This window comes from Enhydra lutris, unplaced genomic scaffold (genome assembly GCF_002288905.1).
Source record: "Enhydra lutris kenyoni isolate GAN:26980312 unplaced genomic scaffold, ASM228890v2 scaffoldscaffold2, whole genome shotgun sequence".
NCBI classification, from domain to species: domain Eukaryota; kingdom Metazoa; phylum Chordata; class Mammalia; order Carnivora; family Mustelidae; genus Enhydra; species Enhydra lutris.
In genome coordinates, this window is record NW_019154086.1 from 29,017,293 (window position 1) to 29,040,957 (window position 23,665).

Genomic DNA, 23,665 nt, shown 5'->3' on the forward strand with positions numbered 1-23,665 from the left:
AGTATACTTGTGTAAGCTTATTAAAATCTTAAGCACTAATTTCTACATGATTTTAAAGAGGAGCAAAGGTATTATCCAGGTAAACATTTAATTATGTAGACATTTCTGCTGTAATATTATATAGAATATTAATATTATCTTAAATCATGATAAAACTGGCTTAATTTAGGGTTTAAATAGACTTTGGTTTTGGTTTTTTTGGTTTTATTTTGTATAATTGACTGTTTAGTAAATTTTATAATCTCAAGACAATATTTTAAGCTCTCACTCTTTTTCCTTTCTGTTTTATGTGCTTTTTTCAGGATTAGAAGGAGCCTTAGAATTTAACGCTGCCAATCTCTCTTATTTTACCAGATATAATAAATGAATGAATGATTTTTTGAGTAAAGCATGACCTACATGTATGGAAATAGCATTTTTCTAAGTACTATCAGAAGAAAGTAAAAATAGAATAATCATTTGTTCAGTGTAGTAGTATTCTGTTCAGGTACAGACCTTTCTCTGTGTTACCATCCTTGTTACAAAGAAAGGGTGTTGTAAAGCAACAGAACCACTTTCTGATTCAGGAGGTCTTATATGGTATACAGGTATCACTGGCCTGCCTAAAGATCTGTGTGACGTTATTTTTTTAATTGAGGTGTAATTGACATATATAACATTAAATTAGTTCTAGGCATATGACATAATGACTCAAAGTATATACACCAAGACATGATCACAGTAAATCTAGTTTCCCCTATCTTCATATCAAATTATATGATACGCAGTACAGTATTACTGACTACAGTTACCATGCTATACACTTAATTCCCATGACTGACTTGTTTATGACTGGATGTTTGTATGTCTGGACTCCCTTGTACTTCACTCATCTCCCAAAAGCCCTACCCTCTGCCAGCCATCACTGTTCTCTGCATCTATGAGTTTTTGTTTTGTTTGTTCATCTGTTCTGTTTCTTAGATTCCAAATATAAGTGAAATCATACATTATTTGTCTTTCTTTTTTCTGACTTATTTCACTTAGTATCTCAAGGTCCATTGATGTCCTATATACAAGTATTTCATTCTTTTGGTAGTAGCTAAGTAGTATTCCATTGTGTGTGTGTCTGTGTACATACACACATCTTATCCATCCATCCATCATTGGACACTTTGGTTGTTTCCAAATATTGGCTATTGTGAATAATGTAGTAATGAACATAGGGGTGCATATATATTTTCAGAGGTTCTGAGTGGTTTCACCATAAGCATATTTGCTGAAAACGTTTTCCCCACTTAACTATTTGGCCATAAGGCTATTTCACCATTAAAGATACAAGAATAACTGGTTGACAGTTTGATTTGATGGTTTGTTGATTTCGTCAGCTAGTTGACAGTTTACTTTCATTTCTGCATTAACACAGTACTCCCATTTTTATAGTAAGTAAAGCTTAGCCCTCGTAATAGTCTGTACAGTGTCATAGAGTTTTGAACCCACATTTCTCATAGAACTTTGGAACATCTGCCAATAAACATGTGGTAATATGCTAAGAACAAAGAACAGTGTAGAAGACTTTCACAGTGTAATGCAAAGCTGTTACAAATATGCATCCTTGTATTTAGAAACTGATACCTCTCTTAAGGAAGAAAGAAATTTTAGGAAAAAATGAAAACGTGATGCCTGATGAAGAGATGAATCAACAAGAAAAATAAATGTATAATATTATGAAAGGAAAACTTTGAGGACAAGTGCTTAGTTACAGTCTGCAAAATAAAATCAATTATTTGCATAGAATTGCATGAATCTACACACATTTAAATGTATTCAGATGTTTTATATTTTGCAATAAAGTCTTGTTAATTTTGTCAGTGCATTTTTCATGTTTCATTATGTCCTTTTTAATGGATATCCCTCTTTTATTTTTGTGATTTTATCTTTTATGGCATAATTGCCATATGGCCAATTAGTTATAGGGTGAAGATGTTTGTGGCAAAGATGCTTATGGTGAAAATACTGGGCACTGTTCTTAAATTTATTGTCATTTGCTTCAGATAAATACCCAGAAGTGGAATTGCTAGATCCTGTATTTCTAGTTTCTGTACTAGTTTCTTCTATTTTTAGTTTTTTTATTAGCCTCCATACTGTTGTCCATAGAGGCTGCTCCAATTTCTATGCCCACAGGCAGTGCACGAGGGTTCCCTTTTTTCCACATCCTGTCTAACACTTGTTATTTCTTGTCTTTTTGATTCTAGCCATTCTGACGGTGTGAGGTGGTATCTCATGATTTGCATTTCCCTGATAATCAGTGATGTTGAGCATCTTTTCATTTGTCTGTTGGTCATCTGTATGCCAGTGCTTTCAGTACTTTGAATATATCTTACCACTCCTTTCTGGCCTGCAAACTTTATTCTAAAAAATCTCTGATAGTCTTATGGGACTTCTCTTGTATGCAACAAGTTGTTCTCTTGCCACTTTTAAGATACTCTCTTTATCTTTAGATAAACTCTTGCCATTTTAATTATAATGTGTATTGGTATGGCTCTTTTTGGGTTCATTTTATTTGTAATTTTCCTGGCTTCCCAGATCTGGATATCTCTTTCATTCCCCAAGTAAAGAAAGTTTTTAGCCATTGTTTCTTCACAAATTTTCTGTATCTTCCTTTCTCTCTTCTCCTTTTGGGACCCCATTATGGGAACGTTGTTCCACTTGCTATTGTCCTACAGGTCCCTTAAGATATCTTCACTTTTTTAAATTCTTTTTTGTGGGGTGCCTGGGTGGGTCAGTCATTAAGCATCTGTCTTCAGCTGAGGTCATGATCCCAGGGTCCTGGGATCAAGCTCCGCGTCTGGCTTCCTGCTTTGTGGGAAGCCTGCTCCTCCATCTCCCACACCCCCTGCTTGTGTTCCCTCTCTCGGTGTCTTTCTTTCTGTCAAATAAATAAATAAAATCTTTTTTTTTTTTTTTTTAAGATTATTTATTTATTTATTTATTTGACAGAGAGAGAGAGAGAGATCACAAGTAGGCAGAGATGAAGGCAGAGAGAGAGGAGGAAGCAGGCTCCCCATTGAGCAGAGAGCCCGATGTGGGGCTCAATCCCAGGACCCTGAGATCATGACCTGAGCCGAAGACAGAGGCTTAACCCACTGAGCCACCCAGGCACCCCAATAAATAAAATCTTTTAAACAAAATAAAAATAAAATTCTTTTTTGTTTTGCTGCTCTGTTTAGGTGAGTTCCACTGCCTTGTCTTCCAGGTCACTGATCCTTCCTTCCGCTTTATCCTTATCTGTTGTTGAATGCCTCTACTCTATCTTTCGGTTTAGTTATTGTGTTCTTCAGCTCTATGACTTTTGTTTGGTACATTCTTATATTTTCTGTCTGTCTGCTGATATTTTTTCTGTGTTCATCCACTTTCTCCCAAGATTCGGGAGCATCTTCATGACCATTGTTTTGAACTCTTTATCAGGTAAACTTTCTCCATTTCAGTAAAGTGTTTTTCTGGGGTTTTATTTCATTCTGTTCTTCAGTTTACTTATGTAACTTGACTTTCTGTGTTTGTTTTTATGTATTAGGTGAAACAGCTACCTCTCCCAGTCTTGAAGGAATGGTCACTGGAAGCCTGAGTTTCAGTTATCTATCTGTGCTATCCTTTGGGGGTCGTAGCCTGCCAGAGATTGTTTCACTCCTGTGGAGCCCAGAAATGCAGAATACCCTCCTACTCCCAGCTACCAGTGCCAAGCATTCAAGGGGTGTCCCTTATGTGGACTTTTGTGCTTCTGCCAGCTTTGGCAGGGCCACAGGGGCATGCCAGGCCAGGATGAACTATCCCACCGGGTTTGGTGGGGAGGAACTGTAGCAGTGCTCTATGCCAGAGGTGCAGGGGTGGTGCAAGTATCACTAGCAAGGTAGAATGTGTAAAAAATGGCACCTGTCAGCACCTCCATCCCTGGAGGAAGTTCCAGCAGACCCTCATTCCTTAGGCAGTTTCTTTAAACTTAGCCAGGGACCTCCTTTACATATGCTCTAGGCACTTTTCAGCCCACTGCTTTTGTGCTGGAGCCTGGAGCATGTGGGCAGGTGGTCTCTTAAGAGCATAGTCCTGGTTTTCTGCAGCCCTTTGGGGCTCTTGGATGATAGCCCTGTTGGTTTTCAAAGCCAGCCGTTTTGGGAGTTTGTCTCCCCAGGGTTCAGGTGCCTATTTTGGTGCTCTAACCTCTCACTCTTCAGGGATATGCTCCGTATTTATGAAATCTCTCCGCTTGTGGGTCGCTGCTAGGTTGTAGGGCATAGCTTTGTTAGGACCTTAGTCTCTGCCTCTACTGTCCATCTCAGTGTGACTTTTTTATCCTTTGTTGTGGAGGAGCTCTTGGGCTGCTTCTATGAAGGCATTATTGTATATGTAGCTATAGATTTGGTGTCCATGGTAGAAGGTTAGGTCAGCCACCGTCTTGAACTGCACCCTCCTGTTATTTTAAATTTCTGTATTCAAAAGGTACTTCAACAGTTGGAGTCCCTTTTTTTCTCTGAGTTTGAGAATAATGCTTGAATCTGTAAGGGATGAATTAATCTACTTTATTTTTAGGAATTGATTTTTAATTTGGAACTTCATTCAGGTTTAATTATAAATGAAAATTTACCAGCTTGATTTGATATTTGTATCTTAAAACTGTCATTTTGATGCTGGGGAAGTGGTTTGCTAATCAAAGTTTTCCACTACTGTTATTCTAGAGAAAATCATTTAATAGATATATATGTTAAATATATTTTTTGATAGGTTCCTTTCTTCTTAGATTCAGCAAAGAAAAGATTGACTTTTGGTTTAGAGTATAGTATCTCCAATCCTTTTTTTCTCCCCAATATTATGAGATGTAATTGGCCTCCAAGACTGTCTTTAACCTTAAATGTTAATTTATGTTTTCCTCCTTCAGATGCCGTGCCACTTTTCCTGAGGCTTCTACATTCACCCCATCAAAATGTCTGTGAGCAAGCAGTGTGGGCACTGGGAAATATCATAGGTTTGTATAAAACTTGTAATACTAGTCCAACAATTGTTGTTATCAGATACTGTATAATAAAAATGACTGCTAGTAGTTGAAAAAGAAAAACAGTGTGTCTTTTTAGTACTGGTTTTTGTGCAATAATTTTATAGAAATTATAGCTGTTTTAAGTATAAACCTGTAATAAACAGAATGAACATTTTTGTTGCTTATGATACCATAGTATCTTTTTGTATATAGTCAACTCTTTTTTAAGTATACAGTCAACTCTTAATTATTTCAGTAATTATGAAATATGTATGTGATAATAGATCTCCTCTCCCTCCTTTATTATGTTGATGGATCTATTTTATTCCTTAACTTTCTCCACTGTCATAGAAACTAGTAAAAAGGAATATGCACAACGTAACACCAACACTTTTTCTCCATAATGACAGTTTTAAAAAGAGTCTTAATTGAAATTTTTACTGTCTTTCCTGAATTTTAGTACAGTAAAATACAGTAATGTTATCCATTATCATCATGAGGAGGTATTTGTAGCTTTATAGACAGGGTCATTAAATGTTAAATACCATGATTACCATACCTCTCAGGTTTTCTCTGACATAATTGTAAAAAGAATAATTAAAGACAATTCTGATATTTCAAGATATGTTTTTAAACTATAAACAGACTTTACCCAAACACAAAAATTTGAACAACTATCCTTCAGTGAGTAGAGAATGGAAAAAATCTGGGTCTGAACTGTATTATGTCCCTTGATGTTAAAGTTTATTGTTCTTGCATGGAAGTAGTCAATATTACTTTCATGTACTTCTTCTATATTACTCTTTGGGGGCAAAGATAGAATGCAGGGGATGGGTAGCGTTCCATAATTAAAATGGGAGAATTTCTCTATAAACTGTTCTTCACATATAGTATATTGCTATTAGGAATGCTATCATTTGTGTATCCAGATTCCTTCACCCCTTTGCTTTTATACCAACTTTAGATTTATAACTATTAATGCAACATCTTGATCTTTGGTTTTTAATTCCAGTGACATTGTAAAATAATTAGAATACATGGATGCCGAAAGAATAGGCATTTTTATCTCGAAATATTACAGTGCAAGGAAAAGGGTTTTCATTTATAGAATGTAATACTTAATATGGTTTTAATGCTAGAAATTACAGTGATGCTATAGATACAGAAATTACATTTGACAGTTCACTAAGGCAGCGATTCTCAAACTTTAGCCTATTTTCAGAATCATACGAAGGGGCTTATTAAAACCCCAATTCTGGATCCACAGAGCTTGTTTAACAGATTTGGATAGGGCCAAAAATTACTGTGGGAACTCACGGCTCTAGTGATACTGATTCATCCCCTCCTTCTTTTGACATAGTTTTTTATTCCTGAATTTTATTTTGGGCATAGTTTTTTTAATGTGTAGAGTAATTTATAGTTAATACTTTTGGTACTATGATATTGGATCATAAGTATAAATTCTACAACTTTTTTCTAGTAATATTTTGATATATATGCATACATTTTTTTTAATTACATAAAAGTTTGTTAAACTGAGAGTACCATTGAGAGAAAATAAAAGCAACAGTCCTCTGCTCACAAAGTACTCTAAAGGATACTTAGGCTTCTAACTTTTAATGGCACAAAAACATAGGTGAACAATTTATAAACCTATTGAATAAGTGAATAATGTGCAAAAAATATCTTACTACTTTATGTTGCTTTTCTTGTCTCAGAGACCTAAAATGAGAACTTGGTTATTGTTGTCTAAAACTTCTATATAAAACTAGTGTGTCTAGTTAAAATACAGAAAGCAACATGTTCAACCCAGTGCTTTATGTTTTCTTAATTCCTTACTGTCAGTGTATTTTCACTCCTTCCTACAGGTGATGGACCACAGTGTAGAGATTATGTCATAAGTCTTGGAGTTGTGAAACCTTTACTTTCCTTCATAAGTCCATCTATTCCTATAACATTCTTAAGAAATGTTACTTGGGTAATGGTCAACTTATGTCGCCATAAAGATCCACCACCCCCAATGGAAACCATTCAGGAGGTAAACAGATGTTTTGTGTTTTGTCTTTTTTGTTTTTTAACTAAACTGGATACCATTATGTATGTTTTTAAATCTATATATTTCTCTCTTCAGATTCTTCCAGCTCTTTGTGTCTTAATTCATCACACGGACGTAAATGTGAGTATTTTTTATGTGTATAATATGTATGTCTAGGGTTGCCCCTATGACATAGGGAAGAAAATGTTATACTGGACATAATGTTCATGTACTCGATTAGATTTTTCCATTTCAAGAGTTGTAATAACATAGCTTACTATTATTGTATTTACTTTGTCTTTACCTGTATCACAAATACAATTTACAGTGAAGAAATCAAGCCCAACTATATTTTGGTCTGGGCAATAACATATGTGGAGAGTTGGGGCAGTTAAAAACTCATTTTGGAAGTTCTTAAAGTTGCCAGTTAATGATCCATCTCACTAAAATTATATCTTTGATTGGTCAAGAGCTTTTTATGGAAGCTCATTTTGATGGCCTGACCAGTGTTTGAGAGAATATATAGGCCTAATAATATTTCATATTTTGAAAGATTAAAAAAAATACTTGTGCCTTGTGCATGGGTTTGTGTTCATATGCGTACACCAATCCAAGAATATCAGTTGGTCTTGAATTTATTTTTACTATATTTTTCCATCTATAGTTACTGTGATAGTGGTTTCACATGTTATAGAGAGAACTCATAAATATCCAAACAAGAAAAAAATTTGTGCAGACTAGATTTTAAGCATAATAAATATACCTTATTCATTCTAACCAACACAGATGGCAAAGGAAAAAGCACCTCATAAAGTATGAATGAAGTGGGAATCTGACTGCTTATAAAACCAGCTTTGCCATCATTGTGTTAGAAAAGCTAGGAATATGACAGGTAAAAGAAATCACAGGAATACAGTGCATAGCAACATTCAGGAACTTTAGTTCCTTAAAAGCAGCTTGGGGTGATGACCTGTGTTTGATAGGTTGCTTCATTCCTTTTCAGTTTCTGGGGTAATACATTTTTCCAGGATCTCTCTAACGCATATGGAACAAATTAAAGTTAGAATTCCACTACATCATGCAGTGATAAAATGTATAAAATTCATTAGGTGAACATGATCGTTGCTCTAAAGATACTTGGTTTTAGATCCCGTTAGTTTAGAATCCTTAAAATATATAAAGCTATTTGGGGCGTTTGCTCCTTAGTGCCACGTATTTTTATTAAACCAGAAATTTTAATATTTTACTTTTAAATGAGTTCCAAAGAAGATTAATCTCAAAGTTTATACCTCTACCAAAAACTAGACATTTTGGTTGACCTTATTCAGAGATTGTATTGTGTTCTTTCCACCTGTTTACCCCAGTCCAGTTGAGATTATAACTCTGTTTTCTTGGCTTTTAATATATTTTGAATTTTTCAAGCTGGTCTCATTGTTCTTCTGTAGTAATTTATGTACTGAGTAGTTTACTATATAATAATGTTTACTGAAAATGCAGTCTTCTTAGGTAAACATTTAGCAGCAAATTCTTAAACCAGACCATGAAAGAAGTAAAAAATAAATAAAACTGCTTCTACAAATCATAAATGAAACGCTTAAATTACAGTATAGTTATAATTAGTAAATTTATCATAGACTTTTAACTTCAATTCAAGAAGTATATAAGAGGTCAAGTCTATTTAAATTGTGATTTTGATGTGAGCATATTCATGTTTAGTGTTGGGCCTTTAAAAAAAATTGTATCTGGACTTTATGTACAGTCGTGGAGAAGTAACTTGAAATTTTTTGCCTCTATCAACAAATTTTGGCATATGTTAGTACTCTGAAAAAAAGATTCACATTTGTAAGTTGAAATTTAGTTCTTTCACATAATTTTGATAACCACTTTATGTGTGTGAATTCTTTGATTTGGTGTCTTCTTTTTAGATTAAAAATAGCCAAAGAACTTTATTGAGTTTTTGAAAGAAACAGTGGCAAAGTGTTGTTTTCTTCTTCTAGGAGATTCTCAGATGTTTTAAACATAACATTAGTTTAGAATTTAAAAGCTTTCAAAATTTTCTGACTTGTCTTTTGACACATAGAGTTCATATTCCAGAAAGGCTTCAGAAGTAAAATTCCAGGCACAGTTATTATTCCTGTATATTTGTCAGTAACTATGCTATTTATGCAACAGTTTAACAGTTGTCATACTTTCTTTTGGTTATAACTTCTAATTATGACTTAATACAAAAGAAAGGTGAAACACAATGGCCTGCTGAACTTCACAATAAGGTTCATTAAGAATTCTAACATTTAAAATGATAGTTTAATTTTTAGTCTAATTGCAGAGGAGTTTTTTTTATAAATAGTTTTGGCAGATGCTGTAAATTATGCCTTTTTTTTTTTTTTACTAGAATGTTTTTGATTATAGATCACACAGATTGATCTATGGTTGCTTTTAATGTCTTGATCTGCAACTGTGGGACGCTTCCACTATGAGAAGTTGCCTCCAGTTTTTTAAGGCAAAGCAAACTGATTGGAAAAGACGAAACCACTATACTCCTAATACTGAAATACTGGCTTTCAACATACCTACATTATACCAATGATACTAGAAAACAACTTGAATGTATACATCTAGCCCCAATGTTTTGAATCACTGTGTATGTTGAATACATATAGTATTTACAACTATATGTACTTACTACAATGTCTTTGGACCTATTATGCCTCAGTGTGAGCATTTGCAAAAGACTGTGTCTTTTTCTCCTATTTCATGAACAATGTATCAAACTCTTTGTGAGTTAAGACTGGAAACTTAAAAAAAAAAGAAAGAAAGAAAGAAAAGACGACACTAACCTGTGCTTGGGTCATAATTAACTGAAGCATCCTAAATATGGCTAAAAGATGCACATACTTGACACAGACATTCAGAGATAGATGATGGTGTTTAGTATTATAGAGCAGATTAAGATTTCAGTGAATTGAGGTGAGACAAAAAAGGAAGAAAGGTAGAGAAACAATCATTGATTAGTTATCTATAAGTTAACTATAGTTAAGAATTATTAAAGTGAGAAAATATTCAAAGACTGTTTGAATTTTCATTTTATCCATTAGATATTGGTAGATACAGTGTGGGCCCTCTCTTACCTTACTGATGCTGGCAATGAACAGATACAGATGGTAATAGACTCTGGAATAGTCCCTCACTTGGTTCCTCTGCTCAGCCACCAGGAAGTTAAAGTTCAGGTGAGTTTGTTGTTGATAATAATATAAGGTGTTTTGCTTTGTTTACCACTAATTTGCTTTAAGCATGGCATTCAGAAATGGACAATTTCATTAGTTTAAAGTATATTTCTAGCCTAATAACACATCTTTTTTTTTTTTTTATTTAAAAAAAATTTTTTTTAAAGATTTTATTTTATTTATTTGTCAGAGAGATAGAGAGGGAGAACACAAGCAGGCAGAACATCAGGCAGAGACAGAGAGAGAAGCAGGCTCCCTGCTGAGCAAGGAGCCCGATGTGGGACTTGATCCCAAGACCCTAGGATCATGACTTGAGCCGAAGGCAGCGGCTTAACCAGCTGAGCTACCCAGGCGTCCCTAATAACACATCTTTTAAAAAATCTTTTATTTAGGGGCGCCTGGGTGGCTCAGTGGGTTAAGCCTCTGCCTTCAGCTCAGGTCATGATCTCAGGGTCCTGGGATCAAGCCCCGCATCGGGCTCTCTGCTAAGCAGGGAGCCTGCTTCTCCCTCTCTCTCTCTCTGCCTGCCTCTGCCTAATTGTGATCTCTGTCTGTCAAATAAATAAAATCTTTAAAAAAAAATCTTTTATTTAATCTTTTTTATTGAAGTATAGTTGACACACAATGTTACATTAGTTTCAGGTATTCAGCATAGCGATCCATCTTCTCTGTAAGTTATGCTGTGCTCATTACAAGTGTAGCTACCATCTCTCACAGTATAATGCTATTATAATACCCCTGACTATATTCTCTATGCTATACTGTGTATCCCTTGACTTATTCATCAGAGTACTGGAAGCCTCTCTCTCCCACTCCCCATTTTGCCCATCCCCCCACTCTGGCAAACATGAGTTTGTTGTCTGTATTTATGGGTCTGTTTCTGCTTTTTGTTTATTCCTTTTGCTTCTTAGATTCCACATATAAGTGAAATCATATGGTATTTTTCTTTCTCTTATTTACTTCATTTAGCATAATACTCTTTAGGTCCATCCATGTGGTGTTGTACATGACAAGATCTCATTCTCTTTATGGCTAATATTCCATTGGTGTGTATACACACATACACACACACACACACACACACACACACACACACACCACATTTTTACCCATTCATCTATCGATAGACTCATGGGTTGCTTTCATATCTTGGCTATTGTAAGTAATGCCACAGAAAACATAGGGGTGCATATATCTTTTTGAAATAAAACAAGAACATATCTTTGATGAAAAGAATGAGGTATTAAGTCCCCATTTTAAAGATGGAAAAAGTGAGGTAAGATCACTATAGGTCAACAAGAACCATTCCCCCTCCCCTTCCCTTTTTTTTTTCTTTTGGCTATTACAAAAGTTTATTTAACAAAAAAGCTCAATATGAAAATGCACACAATCTGATTTTTATATTGTAGTAAAACAGGTACTATGGAGAGGGGCCATGTGGAAGCAATTGATTCTTCTGATGAACACATCCATTGTTTATACTCGTTCTAAGGCTTCTAACATGATGATACTATTTCCTCGTATTACCACCATTCCAGTATTGTTCTGTTGCCCACTAGTTGCCATCTCCACACATTCATCTATCACAAGATTCATAAATGGATCAAACCCCCGTAATATTCCTTGAACATGTCTGCCACCATTTAATTTCAATGATAATTTCTTGTCCATAAATTTTTTCAACTCGGGAGGGTGAGCTTTGCTCATGGTGTCTACTCGGCAAGCTGAAAGATGCCTCCAAACTGCTCCCCTTCCCTTTTCTTATACCACACCAAAAACCCCACCCAGGGCATCTCCTTAGTAGATTACTGATTTCTAAGGTAGACCTAGGAAATTCACATGGTAACTTGGGTGGCATCTGAAACAAGTACTGATACTTTATTTTTTTCTGTGCTTCTTATTTTTCTTCATTTTTCCTACTCTTTTCCTTTTCTCCCCTCTTTTTCTTAACTCTCCATACTGCACTGGGCAAACTTAATGTTTCGTTTCATTGGCACTATCTATGATAAAGGCTTTATACTGAAACATACTGATCAGGGGCTTCCTAAATTTCCTTTTAGTTATTTAAAATCTTTTTTTAATGGGGTGCCTGGGTGGCTCAGTTGTTTAAGTATCTGACTTCATCTCAGGTCATGATCTCTGGGTCCTGGGACCAAGCCACCAGGCATTTCCTTGCTCAGTAAGGAGTCTGCTTGTCCCTCTGCCTCCCCCACTATCCCTCTCCCCCCAAATAAAGAAATAAAATCTTTTTTAAATAAATAAATCTTTTCTAAACTTTGTTTTATCCTTTTATTTTTAAATCCTTCCACATAAATATTTATCCCAAACCTGCATCTAGAAAGAGCCAAAAAGAGAGGGTGAGAAGTTCAGACAAGTATTATAAGGAGTAACTGTCAAACTGCAGTGGTAAAGGGAGATACAGCAAGCTTTAATTATATGATGACTTAACAGTCTATTCAGCAATAGCATAAGGAAAAACTGTTAACCTAATTCCCTGTTTCTCAACCCTGGGTGGACATTAAAATGACCTGTGAAGCTTAAAGAAAAAAAAAATATTTCCCTTGACACCTAGAGACTGTTTTAATAAATCTGGGATATTTCCTAGAAACCTGGGCTTCAAAAAGCTCTTCAGATGATACTTGTGTACAATTGGAATGGAGAATACAAACCGTAAAATTTAAAGTAGTTTAAGGAAAGAGGGAACACTTAGCTGAATTCAGGAATCGAATAAATACTTTGCCATTTATGGGTATTTGTGGCTCATTTAAAATATTTCAATAGGGGCACCTAACTGGTTCAGTCAGAGGAGCACGTGACTCTTGAACTCAGGGTAGTGAGTTTAAGCCCTATGTTAAGTGTAGAGATTACTTTTAAAAAAATAAATAAACTTTAAAAAAAATAAAATATTCATACTAGATAATTATAATTAAGTTTGCATTTCTTAAGTGTAGTACTTACATCTTGGTATAGGTATTTGGTTTGGTTTTGGTTTGGTTATTTTTGTTTTGTTTTGTTTTTTTCAGAATGCATCATTAGTTTTAATATTGGATTTCATTCAGAAAATAGGGTTGAAATTTTTCTTTAGCAGCTCTCAATGCCCTCTGTACTTTACACGATACCTAGTAGAGATTTTTAAAATTTTTTTCAACTTTAACTCCATCATTTAGGAAAAGAGAATAGTTGTAATGAACCACCATGTAGGTTTCCTCTACATCCCTACTTGCTCCTTCCCGGCAAATTACTTTGACACATCCCAGATAGCATATAATTTCATCCACCTTCTCTTAAAAATAAGGTTATATGTTTTTACATATCACAGTACTGTTAGAGTATTTCTTAATTTTAATATTAAAACCCAGTCAGTATCCAGATTTTACTGATTGCTTCATATTTTTTCACAGTTTGACCAAATCAGCCTCTAAACAAGATTAACACATTGCATTTGGTAGCTTTGTCTTATGTTTCTGTTACTCTACAATTCTATTTTTCTTTGCTCTTTTAAATTTATTTGTCAAAGAATCTAGGTCACTACAAAACATTTTTAAAAGAAATTAAAGAAGACTTAAATAAATGGAAAAACATCCATGTTCATAGATTAGAAGACAGTGTTGTTAGGAAGGCAGTGCTTCTCAAATTTACCTACAGGTTAAATGCAGTTCCTGTTGGGGCACCTGGGTGGCTCACTGGGTTGAGTATCTGCCTTTGGTATCTGCCTTTGGTTCAGATCATGATCCCAGGGTCCTCGGATGGAGCCCTGTCTTATGTCAGTCTCCCTGCTCTGCTTCTCCTTCTCCCTGTTGCTCTCTCTCTGCTCGTTCTGTCAAATAAATAAATAAAACCTTTAAAAAAAAAAAAAGACTCCAGATATAAACCCATATGATCAATTGATTTTCAACAAAGATGCCAAGAAAATTCAATTAGAAAAGAGGAGTCTTTTCAAGAAATGGTAATTAAACAAATGGAGCTAAGACTCCTGAATATCTACATGTAAACAAATGAAATTAGCTCCCTATTTATAAAAATTAGCTCAGAATAGGTCAGACACCCAAGTATAAGAGCTCGAAGTGTAAACCTCTTAGAAGAAAACATAAGCATTAATTTTCATGACTTTGGATTAGACAGCAATTTTTTAGATTTGATACAATAAGCACAAGCAACCAAGGAGAAAACTAGATCAATTGGACTTCATCAAGATTAAAAAACTTGTGCTTCTAAGGAGACCGTCAAGAAAGTGAAAAGAAAACCCACAGAATGAAAGAGCAAATCGTATTTGAAAAGGGACTTGGGTCCAAAATAAAGAATTCTTAACAACAGTAAAAAAAATAATCCCATTAAAAATTGGCAAAACATTTAAATACAGTTATCCAGAGAAGACATTCAAATGGTCAATAAGCACATGAGAAGATGTTCAGCATCATTAGCCATGAAAAAAATGTAAATCAAAGCTGCAATGAAATACCACTTCATAAACACCAGGATGTATATAATCAAAAAGAGGTTAACAAGTTTTGGCAAAGATGTAGAGAAAGTAGAATCCTTATACATCTATAGAAATTAAAATGGTACAGCCTCTTTGGCATACAGTGTGATAGTACCCCAGAAAGTTAGGTACAGAGTTACTGTATAACTCAGCATTTTCCACTCCTAGATGTATATATAACCAAGAGAACTGAAAGCAGATGTTCACACAAGAACTGGCACACAAATGTTTATGGCACTATTACTGTTAATAGCCAGTGAAAACAAAATGTTTATCCACTAATGAATATTTAAATAAAATACATTAGACTTATATAACTGGACTATTATTTGGCTGTGAAAAGGAATGAAGTATCGATACATGCTACAACATGAATGGACCTTGAAAGCATTACGTTAAGTGAAGGAAGCCAGACAAAAAAGGCTACCTACTGTCTGATTCCAGTTATATGAAATGTCTGGAATAGACAAATCCACAGGTATCGTAGCTGTCAGGAACCTCCCCCCCCAACCAGAGAGGGAAATGGGAGTGACTGCTAGTGGGTACAGATACCCCTTTTTGATGTGATAAAAATGTTCTGGAATTACATATAATGGTTGCACAACTTTGGAGGTATAAGAACCACTGAATTCTGCATTTTGAAAGGGTGAATTTTGTGTTATATAAATTATATTTCAATTTGGGAGGGAAACTGAGTCATTTGTCTTATAAATGTTAAAATTAGCCCCCCCCAAAAAGCTCTAACTTGAGAGAAAATGACCTGATAAAACTATAAAAAAATTGATAATTCAAATTCATATGATAGTGAAATCTCATACAGGTTCTTGCCCTCCTGCCCTGTGTTTTTGTTTGTAATTTATTGAAACACTGAATCAAAAATCCAAAGTACTTACTGTCTTTATGGCCCTAATTACTACTCAAAATTATCCTTATTTGTTTGTTTATTGACTGTCTTTCACAATAATGTAAACTCCATAACCCTGTCCTGTTCACTCCTTTGTTCCTAAATTGGTATCAGACAGTTGCTCAAAAACAGTAGGTTGGCATGAATGAAAGAGCGTTATCTTTCATAATAGAACATGTCATTACATCTTTTGTTTCAGACTGCAGCACTTCGAGCTGTGGGCAACATTGTTACTGGAACTGATGAGCAAACACAAGTAGTTTTGAACTGTGATGCTCTTTCACACTTCCCAGCACTTCTGACACATCCCAAAGAGAAAATAAATAAAGTAAGTATTTTTAAATACTACCTAATAACACATAAAGTATCAGCCGTTTTCATTTGTAAAATTAGGGATTCAGAAGTATCTATAATGATTATTAATGTAAACCATCATTTAGACATCAAGAGAAGTTAGAATATTTTATTCTTTCTAACATGGATTTCTGTGATTTTTTTGTATATAAAAGCAGTTGTGAACAATGCAAATTTGGCTCTCCTGGAAATGATGAAATAGAGATAATTGGGTGTTGAATGTTGTGTGATTGGAAAATTTTAATGTGTGTCATGTAATTAAGCTTAATATTTTATAGATACTTAATAGTGTGTGTGTGTGTGTGTGTGTGAGTGATCATGGAGGCTATTGAAAGGGGGCACTGATTGGTGATGCTGATATTGGAGTGCATCTGAGGCTGTTGTAGAAATACACGGGCTGTTGATTACAACATTGCCAATGATTATAACCCAAGAACAGCTCACCTAAGTAGCCTAGCACCCTAACATCTCTAACAGGTTCATTAAACATGGTCCTGTGATCTGATCCAAAGAGCCTGCTTGACATTAGCTAATACTAATACTTTAGGGAATAAAATGTGTTTACTAATTTTTTTAAAATAGAGAAATGTTTCCATTTTTGAGTAATGTAAAAAATTTATGTCTGGTAAATGGCAGTAATATCCTACATAGGATATGAGGTTGATATTTTGTCTTATTTCATGCTAACTGGTCTTAGCGTGCATTTGTTGTCTATGAAACTTGAGAACCACTTGAGTACCATCATCTTGTCAAAAGCAGTAAGCACTACCGAAGTGTAAAGGGTAGTATAAAAAGATCATTAAGGTAGACCAATGAAGCAATCAAACATCTGGTTCCACTTTAGCTCTTGAGAGAAATGGTGCAGTGAATGACTTACAAATAAGTATACTAAAATACCACACTATTTCAATGTTCTTGTCTCCATTATCATGGATAATTGAGATTTACCAACTTTGACTAGCATTCTTGATCACAATAAAATAGAGAATAAAGCACATTATGTGAGGGGGATGCTAAATCTCATTTACAGTAGTTTTGGGATTTTTATCTATATTACAGCTCATGGATTCCTTAGTATTTGTTCAGACAAGCTTCTTTTGAGTCTTACGTTTGGGAACATTGTTTTGAAGAATTTTCAGAAGGTTTGGTTCATTATGACTTGATATAGGGCCATTAGCAATTTGTTCAGGGAAAATACAGAAGGTGGGGGGATAGAGGAGTTAAGATTCCTGAGATTTTTATTATAGAACTTGTTCCATAATAAAATCATATGGACATTGTAACAAATGTAGTGAATTTAGTTCAGATGTAGATTTTAATTTTTAATGAGAAATATTCAAGGGGTCCTTGTTCTGCAGGAAGCAGTGTGGTTCCTCTCTAACATCACCGCAGGAAATCAGCAGCAGGTTCAGGCAGTAATTGATGCCAATCTTGTACCGATGATAATACACCTTTTGGATAAGGTAAGAAAATCATCTTGTATTATAATCTGAGTAAGAGGAAAAAGATTTAAATTTAATAAAGTATGTGAATATATGCCTCTGTTTAATTAGAACCTATACAGTGGCATGAATACTACAGTAAAGTAGTAGTAACGTGAAAACTTTGAACCTAGCAGTTTTTATATATAAAAAACACATTTCTTTTTAGGAACCCCTAGCCCTTCTTCTGTATCATTCCTTTACCAATAATTACTATTACTCTGGGATTTATTAAAAATACATTATTATTTTTAAAAAACTCATTACTGATGATAATATTCAAAATTATAATTGTTACTGCTGATTATAAATGCTTACATACTATTCTCACTCCACATCTATTACTTCATGTAATACTGCAACTCCATGAGCTTAAGAATTATCCCTTTTTGACAGATGAAGAAACTATGATATAGACAAATTGTCCAAAATCAAACAGTAAGTAAGTGTGCTATTTAATCATATGCTGTATCATCTCTCATACTTACATTAACGTTTGGGAAAGAGACAATTTAAAATGTCACAGTCACAGCACGAGGGTTTTTTCTGAACATTGATCTGTAATTAGAAGATAACTTGATCTTCTTTTCCTCCATGTGTTCTACAGACTGGTAGTAAAGGCTTAGTTTCCTACAAACTGGTAGATCTGGTTCAGTTTTTTAGGCAAGGCTTAATGTATTACTCTGTATTTCCTAATGATTCACATCAGAAGACCTATACTGTTTTAACCTTATCTCCAGATGCCCTACATCTGTCCTCTTCAGATTGATGAGTAAGCTCAGGTGCACATGAGCCTGCTCCAACTAATTGTTATAAACCTGTCCATTGGTCTTTGCCTAGTGGTTTTCAGGTAGCGATTAATGATGATTGTGTGGATCCCTTATTTTACTAGGAACTGCAAAATGGTGACTTTCTAATTCTGTCATTCTTTATGTATTAACTGTGATTTCTCAATAGAAAGCTTTTTTCTTTATCACCTATTGGTTTACTCTGAAATATGTTTCCTATAAGAAAAGCAAGATAAATTCTCATCACTTTGTTTTTGTTTTGTTGTTTTGGGTGTGTGTGTGTGTAAGTAGGCTCCATTCAGGGCTTGAACATTCAACCCTGAGATCAAGACCTGAGCTGAGATGAAAAATCATATGCCTAACAGACTGAGCCACCCAGGCATCCCATTATTCACTTAGTTTTTAGAATAACATGGTTCTCTAACAACCTCAAAAGGATACTAGGGGGTAGTTCTTAGTGTTATTAGGAAATTAGGAATTTTTATCTGTATTTTGTAAGTTTTTGACCATTGTAGTTATTTTTTCTAACACTAAGATTGTCCCTAACGAATGGAAACCTCTTAAATTTAGCGCCTAAGTCTTTTTTACATCACCTTAGTAGTTTTTGAGAGCTTCCTACCTTTGGAATATGACATAGTTCTCAAGCTTCTTTTATGTATTTTCTGACCTAGAATCTCCAGGGTGTCCTTTTAGATAGCAGATAGTATATAAGTGTAATAGTTCAGGTCCTAAGGATGATAATTGCTACAAGGTTGTCATTGTTTCTAGGCCTGAGTGAACAAAATGGGTGATAATATGTTTGGTTTTGTTTTTGTTTTTAGAAAATAGAAAATAGGGATGCCTGACTGGCTCAGTCAGTCAGTAGAGCATATGACTCTTGATTTTCAGGATCATGAGTTCAAGCCCCACATTGGGCATGAAGCCTACTTTAAAAAAAAAGAAACAAGTAGGAAATATATAGTAATTTTGTGAACATGAGAATTCATAAGAAACAAATCATGAATGAAAAGAAACTATCAGATATCACTGGGTATTTAGGATAAGCTTTTTATTCTTTGATTTGTAGTTTTATCTCTTATGCTGGAAATCCTTCTAAAATATTACAATATATATTGAGATACATAAAATTTATCAAAATAAGATCATATTGCCACTAACAACATGACTACTTCACTGTTAAGATTTCCTTGAGGGATTTTGTTTTTAGGATGCATTCCATCAGTGATGTCCTTAAAATGGTGGTGTGTCACTTGAAATAATTTTTGTATATGTGATTAAGTCACCAACTTGGTATACAGTTACGTTATTTATTTCTGTTTCTTTCTTTCTTTTTTTTTTTTTTTTAATTTTATTTATTTGACAGACAGAGATCACAAGTAGGCAGAGAGATAGGAAGGAAAGCAGGCTCCCTGCTGAGCAGAGAGCCCAATGCCAGGACACTGGGATCATGAACTGAGCCGAAGGCAGAGGCTTCAACTGAGCCACCCAGGCGCCCCTCTGTTTGTTTCTTATTTGGGGAAATTACTTTAGTATTTTTGTTTGTTTGGGGTTTTTTGGTTATATAAAGGCATATATGTAAATTTTGCTGTATAATATTATTCCCTTTCTGTAAGGATTGTACTATTTTATAGTCCTACCAGCCTCACTGATAGATATTTGCATTTTATCAGTCTGATATATAAAAATAGATATCCCACTACAGTATTAATTTTTGTTACTCATATATATAAGTTTTTTTCTTAATTGTAAGCATTTTTCCAGGTTGCTAGTCTTCTTTATATTTAACAACAGGTCGTTATTCTATTCAGCAGATTTATTGTAGTTGTTTATTCCACTATTGCTGAGAATTCTGGTTGCTTTTACTTTTTGACTAATGTGCTACTAAGATAATATCTAGAAGGATACATAATACTCCTTAGCTTTAAATTATTTCTTGGTAAGTTCTCAGAGATTCCCACCTCTGAGAACCTCATGTAGTCATTAGATGTATTACTAAGTTTATTACTGAATCATAAAATGACTTTTAAGTATATTTTTTCAATTTGTACTTGAAAGGTAATGTAGGAGGGTAATGTTTTTATATAATAGTCTCATTAATGGTGGAAATCATGATTTTTAAAACTTTGTTTTGTGTTTAAAAGAATTACTTGACATTTCTTTGATTAAATTGAAATGTATGTTTTCTTTCTTTTTTTTTTTTTTTTTTGACTTCTTATTTTATCACTCACTTCATTTAATCTGACTTAATTGAACAGTAATACCAAGTCAGTTTGTTGCCAGGAGAGTTTACAAAAGGGAGTCTGCATTTGTTTAGGGTAAATGTGTTGTTTTTTTGTTTGTTTGTTTGGTTTGGTTTAGGGTAAATTGAATTCAAAATCTTCTCTTACATAAAAATTATGTATGCATATAGAAAGGCTAGAAAAAACCTGGAGAAATAAGCAGTTGAATATAATTGCAGACAACATTTTTCATCAGTTTAAACTATGTTGCAATTTGTATCCTTGGCTTTTACAGGGGGATTTTGGCACTCAGAAAGAAGCTGCTTGGGCCATAAGTAACTTAACAATTAGCGGGAGGAAAGATCAAGTAAGTTCAGCTCTTACTTATTTCTCAAAACTGGTAAAATAACAGTACAGATAATTCTAAAATTTAGAGTTCAATTGAATCATAATATAAAATAGTAGCAAGATAACAGGCATTCTGTGATTTCTTTTCCCCCCCATATAAAAGGGTCACCTTGACTTCCTTTAATTATATTTTATAGATGAGAAGTGTTATACCGCCTTGGCCTACAAAATTTTTGTAGGTCATGGTAAGATCAAAACATGTGTAGTCAGGGTTTATTTGGGTTTAGCAATAGGAAAAAACAGGACTTTTTAGCTTAATAGGGCAGACTGAAACAACATCACAGATTCTAATAACAATTGAAGATAACCAAAGAGAACACAAACAGCAACAAAAATTTACCAGTAGCAAACAAAGCAAGGAACTAATGTAAACCAAAAGGCCAGGTCTGGGAATTAAGGAAAAGGAATATAAGGAGCCTAGGGTGTAAAGTTTAAAGAGGCACTCATTCTGGAGTTGTGTGTGTGACAAAGCTTAACATTGTGCCAACTGGCAAAAAAAAAAATGAGTTTCAAAGGTTCCAGGTAAATTTCACAGATCGGTAAAAAGAGTGAACTTAAAGCTGGTAAACAATAAGCTGAGAATTGTCACAGATAAGCTATAGACTGGTGGTGAGTAATGAATCCACTTAAATCTGAATACAGAGCAGAATATACATATAGTACATGGAAATGACAATATAACAAAATATAAAAATGATAGAAAATATTACAGAAATATTACAGAACCAGTTAAACAATGAATTGAAGGTGGCCAGGTATTTGAGTGTTATAAATGTTATAGCACTCTCACATTGGATACCATAACACTGAACAGTTGTAGCTTTTAAAAAATATCATCCAGCCTCTGTACAGATTTCATAATTTTTTAACCTAAAGGGGAGGAAGGGGCCTTTGAAAAGAGTACTCCTTAAGGCAAATGTTTCATATGACGTTGAATGATTCCTTCAATTTCATTTTTTTTTTTCCTAAGTTCAAGAAAAGCACTACATTAAAAGGAGAAGGAATCTCATAGTAAAATAATAAATTAATCTGATATGGTCTAACATAACACGTGAGACATGTTTCCATACTCAAAATTTTAAAGTCAGAATTATTTCAGTAAGATCATATGGTACACAAACAAAATTCACCTATGTTTATTTTATCATGGTGTTTTTCTTTAGGTGGCCTATCTAATTCAACAAAATGTTATTCCACCCTTTTGCAACTTGCTGACTGTAAAAGATGCACAAGTTGTGCAAGTAGTACTTGATGGACTAAGTAATATATTAAAAATGGCTGAAGATGAGGCAGAAACCATAGCCAATCTTATAGAAGAATGTGGAGGTAAGTTTTTTATAAGCTGTTGTTTCACGCTTTAATGTTCTTTTTGTAGCTACATTTATTTTCTGACTTCTTTAACTTAGCATTTATGTTCTTTTTGTAGCTACATTTATTTTCTGACTAATGTAGCACTTCTGTATTTTTCTGTCTTAGATTATCAAGTAACAGAATAAAGTAAATACTATATGCTATATGTACAGTCCTGCTCAGCTTCTTGCATATGCATAGGTGTTGAATTGCTGCCGTGTATTAAATAGGCACTGTGCTAAGGGTACTGGGGAAACAGTGGTAAACAAGACACAGTCCTTGCCCTCAAGGCATGTAGTTCAGTCATGGAGATAAATATGAACTGATTTAATGTGCTAATTACCCTAATAGAAATGTACAACAAAATGAAATACCTGGAAGAAGCAGGAAGTGACACCTGAGCTGGATTTTGAGAGATGAATAAGGATTAATAAAGTAAAAAGGGATGAGAGGTGTTCCAGGCAGAGATAACACCATGAGCAAAGTCTGAGGTGAGACCTAGCATTCAGCAAATTATAAGTAGTTCAGTGTTGCTGAATCACAAAGTATGGGGTAGAAACTGCCTACAGATGAGGCTGGAGATATTGCCACCAACCAGGCCCCTGCAGTCTTACAACTTGGTAGCACAGCAGATTCCTTATTTTATAGGGCAGTAGTTCCCAAATCTGATTCTGTGCCAGAGCCACCTAGAATGTAAACAGCACAGCTTAGCTTTCAGCACCTAGAATTACTGTGTAGATAGAATGTGGAAGACTCAGTTGTAGCTATGGACCAAAATGTGAATGTGGCCAACCCGGATAAGCACAAAAGGAAGGTTATTTCTGACAGATGTTGAGAATTAAATGAAAGGAGAAGTAACTATAAGAGTTAGGAGAACCATATTCTCAATTTGCTTAGTGAAGGTAGTTCAGAGGCTTGAAAGAAAGAAGTATTTTTAAAGTTACTAAAGTGACATAGAAAGCAACAGAAAACACATAACTATCAAGTTAGGAACAGGAGGTAGAGAATAGTGTTAGGGAACCTAATTGGGAAGTTGAGTACCAGAAAAATTAAAAACAAGTATAGTTTAAAAATTTTTAGTAGTATTTTTTCCCCACATAAATATTTTAATGACTAAAAATTTTATTTTTATAAATTAAAATTAAAATCCAGATCTGAGCCTTGCCCTTATCACTGGCAGTAAGGCCAGAAATCTATATCATATAAGCTTCCCCAATGAATTCTGCCCCAGGGTATCACAAGCCACTGAAAGATTTTACCTAAGGGATAGGTATCTTTAAATGGAGCATGGATATCAGGGAAAGGAGACTGTTGGAGACAAGAGGCAAGAAACCAGTTAGGAAGGTATATAGCAGTCTGGGCCACAGTAAATGACAGGATTCAAGAGATAGACTTTGAGGTTTTTGAGATTTGATGATAG

At 34.4% G+C, this 23,665-nt stretch overlaps 1 protein-coding gene and 1 pseudogene across 4 annotated transcripts in view; one reads left to right on the forward strand and one right to left on the reverse strand.

The window, feature by feature from the left end:
• Positions 1-23,665, forward strand: part of LOC111150421 (karyopherin subunit alpha 4) — a 56,308-nt gene that overhangs the window by 27,044 nt on the left and 5,599 nt on the right. For all 3 annotated transcript variants that reach the window (XM_022507861.1, XM_022507871.1, XM_022507881.1), the window contains exons 8-15: positions 4,907-4,993; positions 6,871-7,040; positions 7,134-7,178; positions 10,133-10,264; positions 15,845-15,973; positions 17,358-17,462; positions 20,783-20,854; positions 22,059-22,221. In XM_022507861.1, coding sequence (XP_022363569.1) covers positions 4,907-4,993; positions 6,871-7,040; positions 7,134-7,178; positions 10,133-10,264; positions 15,845-15,973; positions 17,358-17,462; positions 20,783-20,854; positions 22,059-22,221 — 903 coding nt within the window. The remainder of the gene's footprint in view (positions 1-4,906; positions 4,994-6,870; positions 7,041-7,133; positions 7,179-10,132; positions 10,265-15,844; positions 15,974-17,357; positions 17,463-20,782; positions 20,855-22,058; positions 22,222-23,665) is intronic.
• Positions 11,582-12,005, reverse strand: LOC111150431 (annotated as a pseudogene). The gene has a single exon (XR_002640802.1). The product of XR_002640802.1 is annotated as a small nuclear ribonucleoprotein G pseudogene (transcript).